The sequence below is a fragment of the Apteryx mantelli genome, chromosome 4, assembly GCF_036417845.1.
Source record: "Apteryx mantelli isolate bAptMan1 chromosome 4, bAptMan1.hap1, whole genome shotgun sequence".
Taxonomy (NCBI): domain Eukaryota; kingdom Metazoa; phylum Chordata; class Aves; order Apterygiformes; family Apterygidae; genus Apteryx; species Apteryx mantelli.
Window position 1 is genome coordinate 31,856,044 of NC_089981.1, and position 23,489 is coordinate 31,879,532.

General features: G+C 39.8%; 1 protein-coding gene and 1 long non-coding RNA gene across 11 annotated transcripts in view; one reads left to right on the forward strand and one right to left on the reverse strand.

Annotated features, from left to right (window-relative positions):
• The window catches only part of SYT9 (synaptotagmin 9), a 68,610-nt gene extending 56,738 nt beyond the window's left edge, over positions 1–11,872 (reverse strand). For 5 of the 6 annotated variants that reach the window (XM_067296170.1, XM_067296166.1, XM_067296171.1 and 2 more), the window contains exon 1: positions 11,636–11,872. In XM_067296170.1, coding sequence (XP_067152271.1) covers positions 11,636–11,783 — 148 coding nt within the window. In that variant the 5' untranslated portion in view covers positions 11,784–11,872. The remainder of the gene's footprint in view (positions 1–11,635) is intronic. The other variant, XM_067296169.1, reaches the window with a different exon arrangement.
• Positions 11,873–12,216: 344 nt separating this feature from the next.
• Positions 12,217–23,489, forward strand: part of LOC106497088 (uncharacterized) — a 197,829-nt gene continuing 186,556 nt past the window's right edge. For all 5 annotated transcript variants that reach the window (XR_010884091.1, XR_010884093.1, XR_010884089.1 and 2 more), the window contains exons 1-2: positions 12,217–12,397; positions 21,485–21,547. This is a non-coding gene — a long non-coding RNA (uncharacterized lncRNA). The remainder of the gene's footprint in view (positions 12,398–21,484; positions 21,548–23,489) is intronic.

A 23,489-nucleotide genomic window follows, 5' to 3' on the forward strand; every position in this document is an offset into this window, starting at 1 on the left:
TTATACAGTCCTTTATGGTTAGGATAATTCGTACTGAGTTACAAATTATAATTAGTTATACTTTTTGATTGATGTAAAAAACTCTTTCAATAATATCTTAATATTTATTAATGAAACCATTAACTACATAGACATGAACCTCTTCCAAATGACAAAACAGGCAGAGAAGGATTTAAAAGAGAACTCTACGTAGAACTTCATATAGCTGTGGCCAGCTGCCTGTTCAGATAATTGGTATGTAAGATGGGTCAAATATATTGACTGATTAAACAGCAATATGATTACATTCTCAAATTGTACTAATCTGGAGAGATAACAAACAATACTGTTGAGGTCAAAGAACTAAAACTAAGAGGTATAAAAAGATTAGAAATGTGGCCAGTAAGTAAAATGAGAAACTGCTTGAGAAATGTAGTAGGGACACCCAGATGAAAAAGTCTGAAACACAGACATGTACAAAATCCAGGAAGCAAATGGAGAGACCAGACACAATGTAACCTAGGTAGGAACAATGAAGACTGGTTTACAAAAAGATATTTAAAAAGATAAATATTAATGTTTGGCTAATAATTGCATACACACGGAAAAAGTCCATCTGTTGGGAAAAAAATTATTTGGGCAGTCTCATAGACAGTAAGATAGAAGTAATAAATTTTGAACAAACTCCCTCATAGAAATGTAGCAGACTGAGAAAACATTCCCAAGGGAAGTTTTGAAGACTTGATCACTTTGGATGTTTAAGGATACTGAAAGGAATGATACCATTTCAAATCCTAATTCCTCTTATTTTACATGCACTTAGAAAGTTTTAACTCTGAAATTATTAGTATCTGACTTTTTTTGTTAGTATGTTGCATTTACATTAATAATCCAAAAGATTTTTCTGACAGATTGTATATTCTTGTACTCTTCCAACATTTATCTTCAATATACACACATCAGCTGTAACTTGGCTCAAGACATATACATCCATATGCCAGTTTTGACTTCATCCACTATATTTCTGAATTCTAACTAACCATAGCAAGTATAAGATAAATTCCTGTAGTGCATATGTCTGCTGAAGGAAGCCAAACTGATTTTACTTGATTAAAGAATGTTTAAAATCCAAAAAAATGCAGCTAAACTTATTGAGCAACTTAAAACACACAAGGTTCAGTGTGATTACAATAATGAATGCAACTAATGTGCAAACCACCAGCTATCATGTATAACATTTTCTTAATGTTACAGAATTTTTGTTCTTTCCTAACAAATGGATCATATACTCATTACTTAACAGAACTACAGAACATGCGAGGAAGATTTATCTTGTAATAAGACAAACTTTAGGAATTAAAGATTTTATAAGTTGGAACTGACAGCATTCCTTATAAAAAAAAAAAATCCTTACATCTGTAATTAATTATTCTGATGATCTCTTGAACTAAAATTGCTGCCTTGTAAACTCACATATTTTGTTAACAATTTGACAGGAACATAAAGCTTTAGACTAAAATAATCTCTCTTTATCTCTTCAGTCTACATAAAGCCACAAAAGAGCTTAAATTAATGATAAAATGCAGCAAAAAATGCAGAATACAGGAAGTTCTTATGTACAGCTTTGCACTAAACCAGCAATGATCATTATTTCAGTAGTGGAAGAACGAAAGCCTAGAAATGGGGTTTTAAATATAAATGTAAATTAAAAAGTAAATTGCAAAAATATAATGTTCTGTAACGTTCCAATATGGAAAAGGCCAGAAGTAATAGCTTTCAGTTAAGAGTTTGTCTCAACTATGTATTAAGGATATGGTTGTGACCATATTGCTCAGTCTGCATCAGTCACCTGCCTGAGCAATTACTGTTGCCAGAACATGACAGAGGAGATGGAAAGGAGCCGTAACTGCTTCTCTCCTGTCTATCATGGAGATGAAGGGGGAAGAGGTGGAGCTTTGGCTCCATCCCTTCTTCCCAACCCAGAAGCAATTCCAAGAAAACAAATCCTTAATTCCTGAGTGTCAGAGCAGTCCTCTAGCTCTGCTGTGTCAACATAGCTCTGCCTATGTGCAAAGCCCTAACAAACCACTAGGATACAAACAGGAGTCATGGATAGAATTAAAATGGGAAAAATTAACCCCTCCCTCAGTCATCTGATAGTGTAGAATACTTGCCCAAGAAAAGTAATGGAAGATTCATTGACAAATGCTTCATTTTTATGAACTGATTAAAAAAGCTAATCAACGGAAGGAAGGAGCAACAAATTTCGCAAATATATGGGAATGTACTATTCAGTGCTAAAATGCACTTGCAATCATATATATAACTTCTGAATCTGTTGATCAACAACAATCACATTTGTGACACAGGTAGAGGTTACCAAGCGGTTTAGTTCTTGTTTACTTCGTGCAGCCAGTTCAAGGATGCAGATCCTACTAATGCTCCACTAAAGGAAAAAGCGCAGTGTATGTTCAGCCTCTATTTACTACACACAAAAGATGCCATACTGGGATGCAACCTCAAAAACCCCTGAATACTGAATTTAACTTGATCTGCTGTTCATAAAGCTGCTTGTTATGACAGCAGTCATTTTGGAGTTAGATTTCTAGGTCTCTTAATTGTCAGTGTAATTAAACTCTCACAAATCAGTTCGGAAAAGAGATTTCCAGAAAGGTATCTGGAGGGAAATGTGGCCAATCAGTTGTGCTAGGGTCACTCAAATTAATGCAAAAATGTAACCATTCAGAATAACGGCAATACTGAACAACAGCATTATTGTAACACATGTTCATACATTTTTGAGGAATTAATGGTCCATAAATCCATTAAAATAACAACTCTACTTAAGTGATTGAAGTTTTGTGTCTCCAAACTTAAATTGTTGCCTGCAAAAATTCAACTTACTGATATTTTTTAAGAAATTATAATTAGCAAGTTCTCCTCCCTGTCCTACATACCTAAGAGGAATATGCAGATCCTGTTGAAATAAGAGAATTATGACAAACAAAGTTTTAGCAGCAAATATAGACATCTGTACAAGGGCTAAATTCAACCTACTGATTTTCATCAGCAAAATTGGCATTTAAGTTTAGAATTCAGGTGTAAGAAAGGCTATATGGTATTTAGCCACCCTAATTTTTAAAAGGTTGTTGTTTTTGTCATTACTTTTTAGGCTATTTTCAATGATGTAATTTCAGTTACTGACAGTTCAAAATAACCATCTTGAACATTCACTGCACATTTGTAAGAATCACAGAATCACAGAATCGCTGAGGTTGGAAGGGACCTCTGGAGATCATCTAGTCCAACCCCCCTGCTCAAGCAGGGTCACCTAGAGCACATTGCACAGGATTGCATCCAGGCGCGTTTTGAATATCTCCAGAGAAGGAGACTCCACAACCTCTCTGGGCAACCTGTTCCAGTGCTCTGTCACCCTCACAGTGAAAAAGTTTTTCCTCATGTTCACATGGAAGTGTCTGTGTTTCAGTTTGTGCCCATTGCCTCGCGTCCTGTCGCTCGGCACCACTGAAAAGAGTCTGGCCCCATCCTCTCGACACCCTCCCTTCAGATACTTGTACACATTGATAAGATCTCCTCTCAGCCTTCTCTTCTCCAGGCTAAACAGGCCCAGCTCTCTCAGCCTTTCCTCATAAGAGAGATGCTCCAGTCCCCTCATCATCTTCGTAGCCCTTCGCTGGACTTGCTCCAGTAGTGCCACATCCCTCTTGTACTGGGGAGCCCAGAACTGGACGCAGTACTCCAGATGTGGCCTCACCAGGGCTGAGGAGAGGGGGAGAATCACCTCCCTCGACCTGCTGGCAACACTCTTCCTGATGCACCCCAGGATACCATTGGCCTTTTTGGCCACAAGGGCACATTGCTGCCTCATGCTTAACTTGGTGTCCACCAGCACTCCCAGGTCCTTCTCCGCAGAGCTGCTTTCCAGCAGGTCAACCCTCAACCTGTACTGGTGCCTGGGGTTGTTCCTCCCCAGGTGCAGGACCCTGCACTTGCCTTTGTTGAACTTCAGGAGGTTCCTCTCTGCCCACCTCTCCAGCCTGTCCAAGTCTCTTTGAATGGCAGCACAGCCCTCTGGTGTATCGGCCACTCCTCCCAGTTTTGTATCGTCAGCAAACTTGCTGAGGGTGCACTCTGTCCCTTCATCCAGGTCATTGATGAAGAAGTTGAACAAGACTGGAGCCAGTACTGACCCCTGGGGGACACCGCTAGCTACAGGCCTCCAACTAGACTGTGCTGCTGATCACAACTCTCTGAGCTCTGCCATTCAGCCAGGTCTCAATCCACCTCACTGTCCACTCATCTAACCCACACTTCCTGAGCTTCCCTATGAGGATGTTATGGGAGACAGTGTCAAAAGCCTTGCTGAAGTCAAGGGAGACAACATCCACTGCTCTCCCCTCATCTACCCAGCCAGTCATTCCATCAGAGAAGGCTATCAGATTGGTTAGGCATGGTTTCCCCTTGGTGAAGCCATGCTGACTACTCCTGATCACCTTCTTGTCCTCCACATGCTTGGAGATGGCCTCCAGGATGAGCTGCTCCATCACCTTTCCAGGGATGGAGGTGAGGCTGACTGGCCTGTAGTTCCCTGGGTCCTCCTTCTTGCCCTTTTTGAAGACTGGGGTGACATTGGCTTTCTTCCAGTCTTCAGGCACCTCTCCTGTTCTCCATGACCTTTCAAAGATGATGGAGAGTGGCCTAGCAATGACATCCGCCAGCTCCGTCAGCACTCATGGGTGCATCCCATCAGGGCCCATGGATTTGTGGGTGTCAAGTTTGCTTAAATGATCTCTAACCCGATCCTCCCCCACCAAGGGAAAGTCTTCCTTCCTCCAGACCTTCTCTCTTGCCTCCAGGGTCTGGGGTTCCTGAGGGCTGGCCTGAGCAGTAAAGACTGAAGCAAAGAAGGCATTCAGTAACTCCGCCTTCTCTGCATCCTTCGTCACCAGGGCACCCACCCCATTCAGCAAAGGGCCCACAAAAGAAACTTGCATAAGCTGTGGCATGTCTGTGGATAACTGACTTCTGATTTAATTGCTATGTTATTCTAACTTTTAGGTTTACTTCACAAACCTGCATGCAATGACTTCAGTAAATTATTATTATTTATATAAAATATCTATACTATATATATAGCATATTAGTAGATACACTTTCTTTAAAATACAAACAAGTGTAGTTGACATCAGTCAACTGAAAAATGTAAAAGGACTTCAGTTGTGCAAGGATCTGTCCTTTCATGTTTGAACAGTATTTGACTATGTTACAACCTGATTGAGGCTCAAGATCACAGCTGTATAATAGGAGCAATCTTTCTTGTCTTCCTTTTCTCTCTTTCTGAAGTATAAATTATAACTGAAACATCTATACATATCTATGTTACTTGTAAAAAGAATGAAACTGTATTCTGCAAAAATGTGTCTCTATACAGTTATATTAAAGATCTTTATCTAGAAAGATTATGATTTATGTAATTTTCATTTTTATTCGTATTATATCTACTTTTTTGATTTTGCAGAGAAATAATTGTAGTCTCCAAGTTGTTACTAAGCACACACATAGTTGCTTTTCTTTCAGGATAATTTGTTCTTTTTTGCCCTTTGTTTCAAATTTTAGAGTTGCCCAAGAAACCCAAATACTGAACTCTTTCAGTGTTACAGGAAAATCTCTGAGCGCCCATTTCTTTACAGGGAATTAAACAAGAAGAGCCTTTCAGGTAACAGTAAGTATATCTTTCACCTTCTGCAAATTTGTTCCTGACTTTTCACAAGAGAAAAATAAAACCTATTTTCAGTTTAAAATACCAATAGTACTATATTTTTTAAAAATCTTGAAACAGTACTTTGGTTCCTGATACTCAAGAAACTCAAAGGTATTTGGGCCTCATACATCACCATTCACTTGACATTATCTCAGTGAATATGATTCATACTTGTCCTCTGTATTGTACAGAGCTTTTCACTAACACAGCATATAGGATACTGTCAATTTTGAATTGTAGCATTTTACATTCATTTTGCAGGAGCAAAAAAATTAGAAATATGGAAAGCGATAGCTCATAATAAATAAAATCAAAATAAAAACATACTGAAACTTATTTCACCCCCTCAAATCTTTCTCATGTTCTTACAACTCTGAATGCTTTTTACATTTATCTAGATAAGTCTAGATGTATTTAGCATCTAGATGAAATTCTGCAGCTTAACTGTTGATACATGTTTTTTGAAAGTTAGAAAAAAATCAGGTGAGTCTTTTTTGAGTTAAGATACCCTCTTAAAAAGTTAAACTACTTTTCTGAAGACAGGTTTTGTTTTTAAACTCAATTCTGAATTAAAGACAAGCCTGCTGGGATACTACTTAATGACAGGTGGTGAACGATAAATTTGAAGAAACCTAAACTGAGCTTTTCAGAGAGACTGAAAAGAACAAAGACTCCAGTTTCTGTCAAATTGCAATTGGTTTATATTCCTTTAAAATCCTAGACCTAATTCTCAACTGAATAATTTCATATAATTAATCTACATAATTTCAATAATTTCATATTTGGGGAAATACAGACCATAATGGAGACTGGATAAAGAAAGTTCACAAAGTATTATCTTCTGTGGAGTGAACAGTCCATCTCAGTTATACTCTCAACAAAAAAAAATCTGACTTACACATTCCATAGGTAAGCTGCAAGGCCACGCTTAGGCCACTTACGCCTTATTGTTTGTACTTCTGTCTTTCCTGTTGACAGTGTAATACCTACTACTTCTTGTGCATAAGAATTAAGTAAAGTTGAAAGTATACTTTTTAAAATAATGATGAACAAGGGTCTTAAATTAATTCTACTGCAAGGACATAACTTTATTGTTTCTTCAATATCCATCACATTTCCGTGCCTACCTTTTTTGGTTTCTTGACTGCAGTCAACTATCTTTAATTTGATTAAATACTAAAATCTGTCCTTCTATCACTATATAGTATTGACCCCTTACTAATGACCTTTAGCATACTTTATGTCTAATAGCTATCACTAAACCCACAATATTCATTATGTATTCAATTTTAGCATATACTGGTCAATTTTAAAGTACCATAATTAAGAATAACATAATACTTTATTGGCTTATCCTCAAAATGTGCAATCCAATACAACAGACAAGAATAGGAAGCTTTACTTTTTATTTCAACTCTCATTATTCTGCTCACTGTGACATTAATGAAAATTCATCATGATTAATGGCCTATCCACTTTATATATCCCTTCTCTTTATAAATATCTTTATTTTTACCCACTCTGCAGGTTCCTAAAAGCTTTCTGTGCCCTTTTCAATTTTTTTTATTGTAAGTTTTTGAGGGTTGCATCCTTTTACTCTTTAACTAAAGGAAGAAAAATTCCATCTCTAGAATGTGCTAAGGATGTGTAATATTGTGTGAGGTAGTCTCAGTGTTAAATTCTCCTTTTTGCTTGTCCTTTACATAACTTACTTTTACTGATATTTCAGCAAATACCAGCAAAGGTAAAACTACACACTGAGCACTGTTGCTATATCTTGCATCCTATATAAGGTACTCAGGCGGCAGAAGCAGTTGCAAAGTTGGGAAAACACTACAACAAAAGGCAATGCAGAAATGCAGCAGCTCTGCACAGAGCAATGGCAGCCTACCACTGCCATCGCTGGGAAACTGCCCTGTGTTGAACCCTTGTAAAAACAAACAAACGCTACAACAATAAATAGTGGCAAAAGCTTTAAGATCGATTTGTGAAATATCATTCAACTCTGATGCAGCCAAGTTATTTAGAATGGAAGTGTAATCCACAGTCATTTACCAGCTTGAGACTGAGACTGAGAACACAGCACTAGTTTTAGTCAACAAAAGAAGGGTAACTTTTTTCCTCTCTTCTATGCCAAACTCGTAACTATCCTGTATGAAAAGCATATAATTCTTCCTCTTGATTTTTTTTCTTCAAAGTGTCCATCTGTCTAACAGTCCAAAGTCACATGTATGAAAATGTATATGCCCTTTCTGGCAGTTTTGATTCATGCCACACATTAAGCTTTTCAATTAAAAAGTTGCAAGGTGAATCTGTTAGAGGAATAGTCCACAAGGAAATAACTCTTTTGTCTTCCTGTTTTAACGATGGTCTCTCCATTAAGATTCTTTCAGTAAAACAACTTCCATTCCTCATGTGCAAAATTTTCTTTTGACTTTATCTGGTGTCGTGGGGTACTATCATTTGATTTTGAGTGATTGTTTTCAAATGCCCTATGACTAATGGTTTCCACGCGAATCTCTCTGTCAGGTCCATATGAATTCTCTCCAATGAATATATTATACACCTAGTGTGCTTGGAGTTTCTATGGCAATTTATCCTCATAAACCCCCCTATGATATAGAAATATTATAAACATTTTACAAATAGGAAATGGAGGAATGCAACAGACAGAGATCCAGCTTGTTAAGGTATCTAAATGCTTAAGGAAGCAGACAGGTGCCTACTGGGATTTTCAAAGGTGCTCTGACATGTAGCTCTCATTGAAGTAATTGAAGATTTTTCACTAAGTACCTAATTGGCATTTTTAGTTTTCTGAATACCTTTATCATCTGACTCACCCATGTCACCCTTTAAATCCAGCGGACCAGTGCATTAAACCAGGAGCTGATTAGCCCTAAACTTAAGCTATAAGCACTTGTGCAATACTTCCCATAATAGGGCAAATTACATGAAAAATAAAGATTCTGTGCGTATTACAAGCAGCCAGTCTTCCCCCCAATCTGAGTCACACACCAAATACTCAGATGGCAGACAGCTACACAGAGAGCCACAGATGTCAGGCAAGAAATGAGTTGTTCTCTGAGGATCTCACTGCTCTGCGCTGGGACTGAGGAGGGCATGAGGCCAAAGCCATGGACAAACCCTGATATCTGGCTCAAGCAACCTCCGCAGTTCACTTCCTCCCTTAGGTTTTGAATTTTCCAGTAGCCACTGCACCTGTACAGACCTACTAGCACTCACGTAATACGGCTCACATATATGAATGGCCCAAACTAAATGGGCAATGTATCGTCTTTATCTACCATGTAGATGGGTTTAGGTGGCTATGCATCTTATTGGCAAAAACTTACATGTACAAAAGCTATCACATATGTTTGCTAGCTGCACTCTTCTCATCTATAACAACGTTGTACGCATTTTCAGATAGTTCTTTTGCCTGGCCTAAGAGGAAGTTGCTTGGTTTGAATAACACAAGTCATCTTCACACAAGAAGAAACATTAGGTTGTAAAAATTAAAGCATCTTTTGCATAATTCTTACAAGAAGATGCTGTCTTCCACCACAGGTTTTCTTCATTTCCCTATGTTTAGACCACCAGGTACTGGAAAGTGGATGGATCTCTCCATCCAGGGCTTATTAATGCCATTCCACCATTAATTATTAAGTCAATGAAACTTGCTATGTAAGCCAAGCTGGATTTGGTCTATGTACTACCCTGCCATTGTGACTTGTATTACTTCTTCTTTTTGTAAGTCAAGTAAACTGTCTTCCTACAGCCGATACCATCAAACCCAAGGACTGCCTAAACAAATCTCATGGGCATCCAGTTTATCTAGAACAACATAGGTATTTTAATCAAAGAAATACAAGACAAATTAAATTAATAAATTCCTAACATAATATTGCTACTCTACAGGAGTGGTTTCTGAGTCAAGGCTTATGGGTAATGTGCTGCCTGTTAGACCCTCTGAGACTGCTTGCAGCTGCAGAAAATAAAATGTTAAAATTGAGGCCAATAGAAAGATGCTGCCTGCAGCAAAATTGCTCACTGTTGTTGCACATTGGCTGGAAAGGTTAGGGACTGCTGCTCTGTATAATTGAGCAGGATTGCAATGATACCGGAAGTCTGCTGTATGGTAATGGTTTAAGCAAAACAGGTAGAAATAAATACAGAAATATTTTTTATCATTAGGTAGCAGTGATAAATTTTTACTGAACACACTATGTTTTAAAAAAATGCTCCCAGACAGATGTCAGGTATCCTTTTTGCCTGAAACTAATGAAAAAAAAGGTACTTTCCGAAAGAAATTTCAGAAGCTCTTATGCAAGTATCTGAGACTAAAGTCTTGTATCTGCTTTTCAAGTAATTTATTATTCAAAATGAGCACTGATTTAAGTAGACATTTTGGGAATTATCACCTGATATACAAGTATGTGACTGATCCCTTGGTAAGTGAAAATTACAGAAAATCACAGGTGCCTGTCACAAAAATTATTACTTATATGAACAATACAATTAAATCTTCCTAATCTTTCCTTTTGAAAAGTTCTTATCAAACATTTCATGAAGCACTTTAATTTGAATATTTTTAAGTGAGAGAGGAAGGCAGAATGGCTACAAATAGCTCTGGATGCAAACAAACTGAATGTTGGAAAATTCCTTATTCATTTATTGTGATGGAAGACTTTTCCCCCCAGTTTTCTTATATTTACTGGATTAGTGAAGGCCTTTTTAGTGTATCCATGCATTTGTCAGCAAGTTACACTTTGAATGCTTTTTTCAGACTCACCAATTACAAAAAAATCTTTTAGACTGCAATTAGACTGCTCTGTGCTAAATGAACTAATTTATTTCAGAGAATGTTAAATTAATACTGTGCTGTGATAATCAGCTGACCTAACATCAAGGTTTTTCAGTACTACAAATGTTCATCAAGTTTTTGGTGAGTTCTTTAAATTTCTCCTCATACCTGTGCAAACTCAACTTGATAGAATAATAATAAATATAGTAAACTTCTACTTAAAATTATAATTTACCTTTCCCTTATATACAGAACATTATCAGTCTTGCACCATTTTTGAGCAGCTGCAGTTCAGCTTCCTAATTAAGAAACTTCCTTAAGTGGAAGTTTTAAAATCAGAGTATGATGCCAAGATACAAAAAGTAAGGCAGGCACAATTAAAACACAATAAAAAAAGAACAACCTCAGTTTACATCTTCTCAGACCTACAGTCCCCACATTCTGTCTTCTGTCACAGAAATACAAGAAATAGGCTATTTAGCTCGCGAAAATACAAAATCGGAAAGTTAGGTCTGATTGCATCGTATTTAAACTCAGCTCTAACCCCTCCTGTCTTTGCAGCTGAACGTACCTAACGGAGCGGGCACGGAGCACACGCGAGAGCCCCGCGGCGCCGGGCGGGCACGCGGCGAGCGGGCTGCGAGCCGGCGGGCGGGGAGCGCCAGCCAGCGCGGTAAGAAGGCGGCCCGTGACCCCAGTTACTGCCAGCACGCAGACAGACAGCGCTTTATTCCGCTGGGAAGAGCGTTAAATGAGGGATTTACGTCTCCTTGAGCAGTTGTGCTCCGAGCGCACGCAACGCGAAGAGGCGGTAGCAGCAGGGGACCCGCGATGCGATGGCACGGCTGGCGGAAGCCTCTGCGGGGCACCCTTCCCTCCCTCCCGCCGCGCCGCTCGCACCCCGCGGAGCCCTCCGGGCGCCGGCGGCTCCCCCCGCGGGACCGGGCCCCGCTGAGGGGCGCTTAGGGATACTTGCCCTCCTCCCGCAGCCGGGGGGGGACGCCGGTGTCCGCGCCCACCCGGCGTCTCCCCCGCTGCCCCGGGGAAGCAACGGCCGCCACGGGCCGTACCTGAGTCGGTGAGGCGGGGCCGGGCTCTGTCCCGCAGGTAGTAGATGAAATCCCGGCAGTTCTCGTTCTCCACCGCCCCGACGGAGCACAGCTCGGCCAGCAGCTGCAGCGCTTTCTGGCAGATCTCGTCCTCCCTGTCGCCGGGCATCGCCCCGCAGCATCCTCGGGAGCGGAGCGCAGCTCTGCGGTCAGGCGCCGCGCCGCTGCCCGCCGCCCGCCTGCAGCCGCCCGCGCCGCCGTGCCGCCGCCCGCATCCTCCGCCAGCGGCGCCGGCCGCGCAGCCGCCCGCCGGGCGGCCCGCGACTCCGCGCTGCCGCCCGCTTCGCCCTGCCGAGGGCTGCTGCTCGGGGCGGAGCGGGGTCCCACTAGTTGAATGCGAGAGCGGGGAGCGAAGGCGGCGCCGCCGCCCGCCCGCCCGCCGCGCAGCGCCGCTCTCCCAGCGGCGGGAGCGCTCGGCGCGCCTCGCCCGGCAGCCGGGCGGGGGCCGGCCGCGGAGGCGGCCAAGCCTCCGCCCGCCCCCAGCGGCCGCCCGGGGCGCGCAGCGCGGGCCGGGGGCGCTGGCGCAAGCGCTGCCCCGCCGGGCCCGGGCGGGCGGCTGGCGGCGCCGCGCACGGGCGCGGGCAGCCGTGGGTGTCGGGCAGCCGGCCGGCGCGGGGCCGAGGGACTCAGAAACGCGAACGGGGAGACGCGCGAAACGAAGCAAGACCAAAAAAAGAAAAAAAAAGAAATAGGAGGTGGCCCAAGGCAAGGAGCGATAGAAAGGTACAAGGGGGCCTGGCGCTGAGGGGGAGGCGCCGAGCAAGGCCGCCGGCCGTGCTCGACCGCGAGGCGGCAGCGGAGGCGGCGCCGCCCGACGCCGCTTCGCGGGTCCTTACCGCTGGCGGCTAACAGGGAAACAAACCCGGATTGTCCCCAAGTCCCCAGGGATAGTGCCGCTCTGGCTGAAAGCAGAGGTGGAGGGAAACTTCTGGAGAGGTACAGGGTTCAAAAACAAAGGTCAGTCTTGGACGCAGGCCTTGCGAAGCAGCAAACCTCCAGGAAATTCCTCCTCCTCCTCCTCCTCTTCTTTCATGAGTCAGGCCTGAACCTCTTCTTTTATAGTCTACATCTAATATTTATAAACAGTTGGTTAAATACCATATGCTTTTTGTGTCTCTCTGCCCACTCCCATTCAGAAATGATTACATTCACTCAGCTAATTGTCTTGAAATTATTTTCTATAAATAATGCATGCACTCGCTGTGTGGAACCTAGTGGAGGAGAAAATGTTGGAATTTTATTCTCCTGTAGAGAATGGTGTTCTTCAGTTCGGTTGCGTTTGGCCTGTGTGCTGGGGTCGACTCCCTAGGGCAAGGAAGAGTTAAAACACCAATGAGAAATCTCACACACCTGAGACCAGGCTGTGGTTTTGAGAGGAAGGTGAGGAGAGCCCACAGCCAGCTGAGAAAGGGGAGGCAGAGCAGGTGGTGGTAGGTGGCTCAGGAACCTTCCTTCATTAGCTGTATTTAACTTGAAGTGGGAAATTTGTGAAGGTCTGCTTCACTTAGGATTTGTAGGTAGCTGAGGCTTGTGGATGCCATGAGGGGAAAAATTGAGAGCTGGCTGCTCTATTAGCTTTTTTGACTTCATAGTGTGGGATTAAATCTCATACATTTTAAAAAAAAGGAATAAGGCAGATGAGCCTGAAAGGGGCACAGGATGAGAGCATGTGAGCATGCCTTACATAAGGATTGACCTCAATGCCTGAGGGATGGACAGCACTGTTCTTGGAGGCCTGTATGACTGCTGGGCTTAAATTAAGAGACTTTGTCTAGTACCACCTTTTCCTAATATGTCTGTGAGAATGGTAGCCCTCAAGATTCCTATGTAGAGTGCATCAGAAATAATTCTGGAACCACTAACAAGGCAGTGTTAGACTGAGTTAGAGTTCTGATTTAAAATGAGTCTCTCTCTCTCTGAATACTTTAAGCAAAGACCATCAGCCATGAGGAGCTAGCAAAACTCAGACTGTAGTGTGGAATTTTTGCCTTCTGTTTAAAGGCTTTGGTGATAGGAACTCTAGAAATAGTGAACAGAGCAAAATCTACTAGTAGACCTATTCTTTTTTTTTTTTTCTTCAAAATATATGTTTTAACTTATATATTCTGTGAATGGAATTGGTAATAGTGGCAAAAATTATCCACTAGGTGTAACTTTCTCTCCTAGGGCTTTGACAGCTTTCCTTATGTCTCAAAAGTGTGACTTTTTCACTTTTAATAGAAAAATTATGTCTGTAAAATGATTTACGTACCAGGTATAATTCCATTGATAAGTAGACAACTCTTTTAGGCTTACCTCTTGTTGTTAGAGATTAGTAGTAGATAATAAAATGGTCTATAGCGGTTGTTGTGGTCATATTTTTGGACCCAAAACATAAATGTTGGAGTCGTAACATAAGTGTATGTTTTTCACACGTAAGCAAAGGGAAACTTCCTGTTAGTCTCATGACTGTTGCACAAATATTTATCTTACTGCTGCAAATATCAATGTAATTGACTTGTTTCTCCAAGCATGTGGTAAGGGAGGAAAAAGAGAAAATTATGAAGAGGTACTGTGAATTACATCACTTTTTCTGGAACTAAGGACTAGGCTTTGGAAGTACTGCTGCTCTTCCTCCTTTAGTGAAGGAGTAAGGTGTAAAGAACTTGGTAGAACCCAAAAATGTCAGAGTCCCTTTTTGGGAAAACCAACTTTAGCAGGCCTAGTAAATTATTCTTATGTATGAAAGGTTATTTGACTATATTTTGGTAGTGTCACCTCAACCTAGATGGCTACTCTGTTCTAATATCTTGTCCTCTGCCCAGGATAGTCAAATACATCAACTGGAAAGTGATATTTATTTAGATATTTACTAAAGTGATGCTTGTTTTGTTTTGTTCTTTTAATCCTGTGGGACCATAAGCCCATCCCTAGCCTGGAATTCTAGCTTGTCATAGAGCAGGCTTTCCAAAGGCCGATGATAAAGTGGTAGTTTATCTTTCTCCTGTAATTAAATATTCTTGCTTCATTTTTAAAAAGCAGCAATTTGAAGGTGAAGAATTGTTTTTAATGCAGATGGTGAGGGTAGAAAATTTTTCAAAGTCTAATGGAGGAAAAAAAACGGGAAATTGTTTGGATGTCAATGCTAGTAAATAAGGGCGTGTGCTCTCAAAAGCTCTGAGTAGCTATTTAGTGTACTGTCCAAAATGATGCCCAGTTCTCTTTCCTGCAGTACTACAGTAAATGTAATCTGCAGTATGTAAAGACAAGTGTAACTCTTCTTTCCTATGCATGTTTCTGAAAACTGGATTGCCTCTGCCATTTTGTTGCCCCCCAATTGCATAGTTCTGTTCTTGCGGTCATCCCTAGTTGTGATGAGTTTACTCTTGCATCAGCTATGGATTTTGTCAGTTCAGTGGGTCATGTTATATTCAAGATCACTAGTGAATGCTGTATTAACTAACTCTGATCTTAGAAGGGGATCATGCAGGGGGCACTCCTCTTAATTCCATACTGAAGGTTACAGCTTGTCCTGGATATAAGCATAGGTTCTGTTTGTTTGTTTTGTTTTCTTTCTGTGTAGCTCAGAACTACCCTCACACAATACAGTATGCTCAGAAGGTTGAGGGGGGAGGGAAAACAAAAAACCCCACACCACCAAAACTGCTGTACATAGAATCAGAAATATCAAGTCATCTTCTCACTTGTTCTAGTTGTACTGCAGTCCTTAAAATGTATCACAGACTTAAACTTTATTTTTGTTATTCAGAAGTGAACTGACATACAACAATTCTGTCATATCAATTGGTATGTTCTTTCTTTCATCTTGCAATGAGTTTTTCCAATGTTCTAGGAGTAACACAAGGCTGGCTTGGTATTGAGATCATCTTTGAAAGCTAAGGTAAAATGCACTTATCTTTACAGACTATAGCAAAGCAGAGGCTCTTTACATGCCAGAGGAGGGTGTCATTATGGCATCTTCTGATGTACCTCTGAATTAGGTTATTAATCATAGTAATGAACTCCTGGCACACCGAACACAGTTTGCTGGCAGGTAATCAGGGCTATCTAGAAGTTCCAGTTTGGTTAGTACAGTATGTCATGGAGACCTGGCTGCTCTAACTTCACTGTTGTTGGTACCCCAATAGGTGACAGCTAATGCATATTGAAGTATTCCAAAGTCTCTCCTCTGATAGACTGAAGGAGGCTATTGGCTCCTTTAGCTAGTAGCTATTCCAATTTGACCATATTTCTTTTCTGCTGTTCAGAGATAGCCTTTATGTGATAAGTATATGACACAGACATTTCCTTTCTCACTTAATCTAAAGTGGTAAGAATAGGAATCTAAAAAATGAAGGTGTAGATCAACTGTGAAGGGTTGGAGAGTGTAGATAAGTGACTCTTTGGGCTCAGTTCTTCTTCTATGGAAGATGAACACACTTGGGAGTTGTATTTTAGCCATGTAGTGAATGCAGAAGGACCTTTGTTAACAACAAAAAAAAATCTTACCAGTAGCTTTAAAATATGGAACTTACTAGCTGCAAATTTTTTTAATCTTTAGAAAGAACAAACCTTGCAATGGTGCTTCATTGTCTTTTAATATTTTTATGGATTAGAGTTCCAAATAATAGGAATTTAGATATTACTCAGAAGTAGTAAAACACATTCTCTGACCTTGAAAGCGTATTGGGGGGGGGGGGAAAAACACTCCAAAACCAAACCCCAAACAGACAAACTTCCTCTTCTCCCTCAACCCTACTTACTAACTACAGTATTTATTTCTTCAGGACACACATACGGATCGTATTGTGGCTTAACGTTTTTGGTATCCTCTTGTTAGGCTGTTCTGGACATTTAATGTTCTTACCAGTTGAGCCTATAAGCAATGTACATTTGGATTAAATATGCTCATAGAATGAATACCATTCTGGAAAAGATTAGGTAACTTGCACCACATTTTTTTTCGTTTGCTCTAACCAGAAGTTATCAAGTGTTTGCATCATGTAGTCATAATTGTTTCAATGAGATTTGGCCTTAAATGGGTGGATACAGCATGCTATTATTATTATTTAAAAAAAAAAAAACAGAAGAAAGGGGCCATGCGTAGCTCAGGAAATCAATCAAGGAAGATTTGTAATAAACTTTTAAATGCAACATGAAAAACGGGTTTTTCAGAAGTCAAAGTAGGTAAATTCTGAGAATAAAGAGTAGGAAGAAAGGCAGAAATCAAGGAGTGTGTTTTTGTGATTAAACAATGCCATTGCTAAAAGATTCACAGCCCACAGTCACCTAAATTCCAGGCTGGATAAGGGAAATGCCATTGTAGGATCAAGGATTGATCTGTCTATCAAATCTTTCTGTTAGTGGCTCTGAGAGGCTTTCTGCCTCACTTTCCCTCGTAAGTGCATATCTCTTTAAATTCTGTGCTTTACTCTTTAAATTCTATTTTTAATGGAAATCTTTCTTTCTTTCTTTCTTTCTTTCTCTCTCTCCCCCCCCCTTTTTTTTTTAATGCTACTGAAGAGTACAAAATGCTTAGAAGAACATATAAGAAATGGAAACCTGGGCAACTGACACTGAGTTTTGTGAGCTGGTGTTTTTCTAGGCAGCTTCATTCTTGAGATTGGTTAGTTACTTATTATTCACAGGAGGTCTTAGGAATGTTTTTAAGGTGAAGGTAATTAGAAAACAATTGCTTCCATCTGGGCTTTTTACTTGATATCAGCTGCTAGAGGTTATGGGGAAACAGGTTAGTGTTAACTAAGGGAAAGGTGATACAATCCTTTTGAGAATGTCTTACAAAACTTGCACAGCTGTTCTTGGATGCTGTTAATAAGATGAAGAGAGATTTGGAGATTTTTGAGGTTTCTTTGAAACACTGATCAGTATTAAATACTGTAATGAAGAAACATGCAAAGGGATGGTGATGCATTTTCATTATGGTATTTATAAAGTCTTGAGGCTTCTGTTATGTAGAATCTCATGCCACTTATTGACATCTCTTCAGATTTTTAAAACACAATGCATCAAATCAGTATTAAACAATGTATATAGTACAAAGCTTTGTTCTTTACTCTTCAGGAGACCTGTAAGCTGTTTGTGTGCTGGAGTTCGTAAAATGACATTACAGAGTTTTCTGAGCGAGTGGTAGGTAGGTTGCTTTCTCACAACAGGTCCTGAAGGAAGAGCAAAATGTCTGTCCTGTGCTGAGCAGAAAAAAGCTGTATCAAAATCTATTAAATACCATCAAGTGTCACTAAAATCCATGCTGTAGTATAGGATTAGAAATATTCATCTGATAGTGTCCTGATACAATTGGGGCTCAGCTGTTTTTTTTACAAAGTGAGCTGAAAGGAGATTGATAATGAATGTGTGAGTGGTCTGAATGAAGGTTATAAGGAAAAGTCAGACAGCTACTTTAAGTCTATGTAGCTCATTGGTGTGGGATTTCTTTTTTTTCTTTTTTTTTCCATTTTGTGATTGGACAAAGCTTCACTGCCTGGGACAGAAGAAGTAAGAGATGTAAGCTCTAAGTAAAGATACTGCATAAAAGATTGTAAATGATATAACATGAATACAAGTTATTTCAGATGCTGGATCACTTTCATCATCTCTTTTTAGCAGATAACTTTTCTCTTTCTGATTTTAATACAGTTCATCTTGTTAATAGAGAGGACTCTGGGTGCTGTGGCTTTCTCATCTGCTGTTTTCAACTGTTTAAGGAAAGCTTCCTCAAAACTGGAGGAGGGCGAAATGCACTGTCTTTGATTCTGATTTGACTTTAATTCTAATTTTGACAATTCCCTTCTTGAAAGCTTTTGTAAATATTACTGGAAAAAAGATTACTGAATAATTCAAGTCTAGGGAATGAGCTGAGCTGGAGGAGAGCTGTTGCGTTCCCAAGTCTGTGGTCTGAGGTTTTTGTTATTGACTGCTCATGTGAATTTAAAATCCTTTCTCCTCAATCAGTGATTTTTATCTCCCCTTTGGATCCTCCAGTTTTGTATAGCTTTTCATCTCTTAATGCCACCTGTCTTCTCTTACCAGTAAATACACGAAGAACCATTGAAGGACCCTTCTGCTACCAAGGGAACCACAGTTCATATGCTATACTGGGTAGTTTCTAGCTGTAGCTTTGCATATATCCATGCAACTACAAAACAGAATTTGACCCTGGGTCTGAGTATTGAAGAGAGTCCAATGAAAGCTGGTACAGTGAGCGTGCTGAATATCAAGTAATCTTTTTTTGACTTCCAAAGTCTGGCTTTTTTTTTTCCTGTGGCGTGTTATTTATGACACACTTTCCCTTACTGTTTGCCTGTTAGTTGATGCTGCTTTTGTTACTGAAGTTTTAATCCTTTGAATACATGTGGAAACATAGTATGGAAGAAAGAAATTGGTATCCCAGACATAAACACCAAATTAACCCTTTAGTTTTACCTTGTAGATTAAGGATGGTCCAATAGCCAAATGATCATCTATGGTTTTTAGTGCTACTGTGTGTTTTTAAACTGCAGTATAACTGTAGCTAGGTTGGAGCCGTAACACTATCTTGTTCTAGCTAGGGTTATTTTATTATTAGTTAAAGAGCAAAAAAGCAAAAGTGATGGTGTCCTTTGACCTTTAAATTCTTTGATGGACTGTTATTTAGTAAAAAAGAATATGCTGAAAAGATTGTTTTACATTAACATGGACAACCACTGCACTGTCCTTTTCTGAGGCACTGTTTCTAGTATCCTGCCCTAGCATGCTGAAGCGTCCAAGTTCTTAAGGAAAAAGAAAATCTGATGTCAGAAAAGAATCTCCTGGAAATGGAGTCTTACTCATTCAAGATCTATCCCTGAAGTTTATTGACATTAACATGCTCATGGGAGCTAGAAGATAACAAGATAGGAATTGATCTTATGCTCTGTGCACCTTCAGTCAAGAAGTAATAAAAAATAGCTGCATTATTCCTATTGTTTGAATATTTATAATTGCATTAAAAAATAGAGCCTATTTTCTGTAAGGTGGAATGATGATGTAATAAATGCCAGCGAGAATGCCTTGCCCAGAGGGGAGGGAAAAAAAAACAGATAGTAGTCTAGATAATATTCAGGACTGTGTATAAAACCTGAATCAGGCTTACAAATTTAAAACCCACTGAATAAAGTAAATATTATCTTTAAAGCAGTTTTTTTTAATTCTAGAAGCAGAACCATCTGGGACAAAAATGGGATTCAAAATTGGTATCATACTGCCTAGCTTACAGGGACCTTTATATAATTGACTCTTACTGATAGTCTCACTCAGTGGTACAGGTCATATAAGTAAATATGTAAGAGCTCAGTCATAATGTAGGTTGCAGAAAAGTTGTACTAATGTATTTCCACTCAGCTGCTTACAGCTACATACTACTACTTTCTAATCAAAAGAAGGAAAAAGAATGTTGTGGGGTTTATGGTTTATAGCATTCTCTTAATTCATCAAGCTAAGAGAGAATAGATCTTTCAATGAGGAGAAAGTAGTCCCTTATCTTTGAATCTTAAGAGGTTATAGAACCTTCCACTAAACAAGAAAAAAAACCCCCCACCTTTTTTGATAACTGGTTAAATTAGTGCTGTGTAAATTGTACATGTCACTAGTGCCTTTATAGTGCTGGCCTTCTCTGAAAGGTAGTTTTAACTAAAAATGTTTTCTAAATTAGTGCTACTAGATCAAATATGATCTGCATATGAGTAAAAAGTCTTCAGTTGAGAGAAGAATATTTTAAATAACACTTGTGACTACTCCCTGGCCCTAGGTTTAGTGAATGTAAGCCTTATTAGACATCAGAGCTGAATCAAAATTTTGCTACTTCAGACTCGCTTCCTATGGCTGTCTGGAAGCTTCACTTTGCCACCAGCGATGGGGTAGCGAAGTAGAGACTGCTGCATGCAGCAGGGACTCACCGCTAAGCCTTTTAGGGAGTTCTGTTGCTCTGGAGAGTCCTTCTGCTGGCAAGCTGAACTGGAGAAGGGTTAGTTAGTATTATACTAGGAAACAGGAACCATGTTTACTGGGATGGGTGGCCTGCATGCGCTTGTTCTTAGTGCTAACTGTGAGACTTCATAACTGGAACTTGGGCATTCTTGCCCTAAGGCATAAGTATTCTTGTGGATTGAAGAAAAGTTGTTGTTGCTGGGTTTCTCCTCTACCCCCCTACCCCACCCTGGGCTTTAAATATACCTTTAGAACTGATTGTATGATCTTTAACACATAACCAGATAAGTCAGATTCCATCCAGAAGGCAGTAGTGGTAAAAACTAGCCAATTAATTGAGACAACAATGTGCTTTACTCTAGGTATTCCTGAAGTAGGGAGTGTAGAAATAGTACTAATTGAAATAAATGAATTAATTAATTTTAGTGTGTTTTTGAAGTTTCATTTGGATAGAAAGTTCAACTTCTGTATAACGAGAACCTGGAAAATTCAAATTGCTTCATTCAGCACATTCTGGTTTGGTTCCATGGTTTCTAGCTAATATACTTGTGAGCAGATTCAGACCGACTTGGTCTAATGTTTGGATCGTTCTGTGGTACAGAATGTATACTGATGGAGAGAGTGAGTGCTGATCTATTCTTAAGCCCTGTCAAAGAGCAGCATTTTCTTGCTCAGTTGAAGTTGTTAATGTTGCTTTATTTTAAACAAGAAAGCTTTACCATAATAGAATGACTGCTGGCCTTCTATTCCTGTGCAGAATCACAGGAGCCAGTGCCCGGTATAAATCTGCATAAGACAATGAGAGTTTTGTAGGTAGCTTGGACATCTCCCTTCCAATGGACTAACAAAGAATTTCTTTTTCTGTTGCAGTTGAAACATCAGGTGACTAAATGAACTGTCCTGCTGTATCAGATACTTCTGAGGGGAAGAAAGGTAAGCTGTTTCTTTGAAGCAGGCATAACTTAAACTGATATGACTAAGTCCCCATGTTTAAATGAGTGTCTCAGAGACTTACTGCCAACACAATGATAAACCCTTTGATCAGAAGAGTAGTGTGGTTTTTTTTTGTTTGTCTTTTTTAATACATCTTTGTAATGCTGAGGACAATAGACTCTGCCATTTGCTTTGCTGGTTATAATAATCACAACCTATATCGTAGAACAGTTTTTCTTCTACCTTCTTGTCATCTCCCCCAAACAGAACTATTTTTCTGTCTCTAAACAAGTCTCTATGAAGATGTTCCTATGAAGCTGATGCAGTGTGGTAGGTCCTCACCACCTGCCTTACTTATAAGTTGCTTCTATGAATGCTTTCTTGAGTCATACTCCCCAATTATATTGTTTAAATCTAGAGAAGACAGGCAATTGGTAGGAATCAAACACTGGTAATATACAACAGCCTTTACTCAGAATAATCTCTTGAAGATTATCAATGTCTAGAAAATGTATGGATTGTCTGCTAAGAAATAAAGGGTGGGATAAGCAGCTGAATTTGCTAGCTGAGAGAGGTTTTCTCTTGCTGTTGGTTCCACCAGGAAGAAGAATCCACAGTAGGCCACCACATAGGAAATAATTTGAGTTCGTTGTTCTTATTTATATAAATATAAAAATATAAATAGGAAAATAATATTTCAATATTTAATATGTTCCTATTAAATATTGAAACTGTCATAGAAAACTTCCCTTTCCCATGTTAACCATTAGCTTGAAGAGCCATATTCTTTAGGCACTATGAATCTTCAGCTCTTTTCAACAGAGTAATGTCTTTTCAGTTGGAAGGATTAAGGTTGCTTTAGCAAGGCAGAGGTAGGGGTCTGTAGGCAGACAGTTAAGTTGTTCTGCAAGGCAGAACCTGTGAGCAAATTTTTTTTTTTTCTAGAAGGAATTGAATCTTGGCCTTACATGCTTGGACTGTGATCTAACTGGGAGGCTGTTATATTGACGCCCTTTTATTACGCCTATTATGTCTTTTGACTTAAAAATAAAAAAGTCATCTAATTTCTTGGAAGGGTGCATATGTTTGGGAGAGGATTCTAAACTCTGCTCTCAAGTGAATGAAGGGATCTGTCTTTCAGTCTGGAGGAAATGGGTAAAATGTAAAACATTCTCCCATGCTCCAGCACTGCCTGAGTCTGTCTCTGCAGTGGTACTTGGAGTGTGCTGACTCTGGGAAGCTCCTTGGTCAGTAAGTTAGCTCTTTTGAATTTCTTTTGAGATATGTACCTGTCCCCATGGATTATATGTGAAAACAGGTCCCTCCCTTCCCCCATATCGGAAAGTAGAAGGTGAAGAGTGTTTTATCAGTTCAGTACTTGTGCTGTTTATAACAACTGACTAGGGAGCAGGACTCCAGAAACAAATTGAGGGTCATGGAGGATAACAAAAGAATGTGATGCTATTGCAAAAAGAAGCAAATATAATTCTGCAGTATATGATCAGGACTATTATTGGAAGATAACGGACATAATTACCCTGACTTGACATTGCTGAGGCTTCATCTAAACAAGTTTTAAATATTGCAATTTGAGATGCAGACAAGTTGGAGAGTCTCCAGAAAAGAGTAACAAAATGGCTTAGGAAACAATATTTTGTAACCATGACCTGTGAGCAAAGGCTAAAAGAAATATGAATTATTATAAGCTTTTCTAAATAAGAGAATGACCATGGTAAAAATCTTTTGACTGAGGAAAAGTAGTGTGTTATTTCTTGTGTGGAGTTTTTTTTCTTTTGTTTTAAGAGGAGTAAGATTTTTCTGTTTTCATAGGAAGTAGGACAAATTGTATTTACCTCAACTCAGTGGATTAGATGAGACCTTTACAGTTACTGCTTCTGAACCACACAAGTGATACCTTAATTCATTACTTTTTCTATTTTAC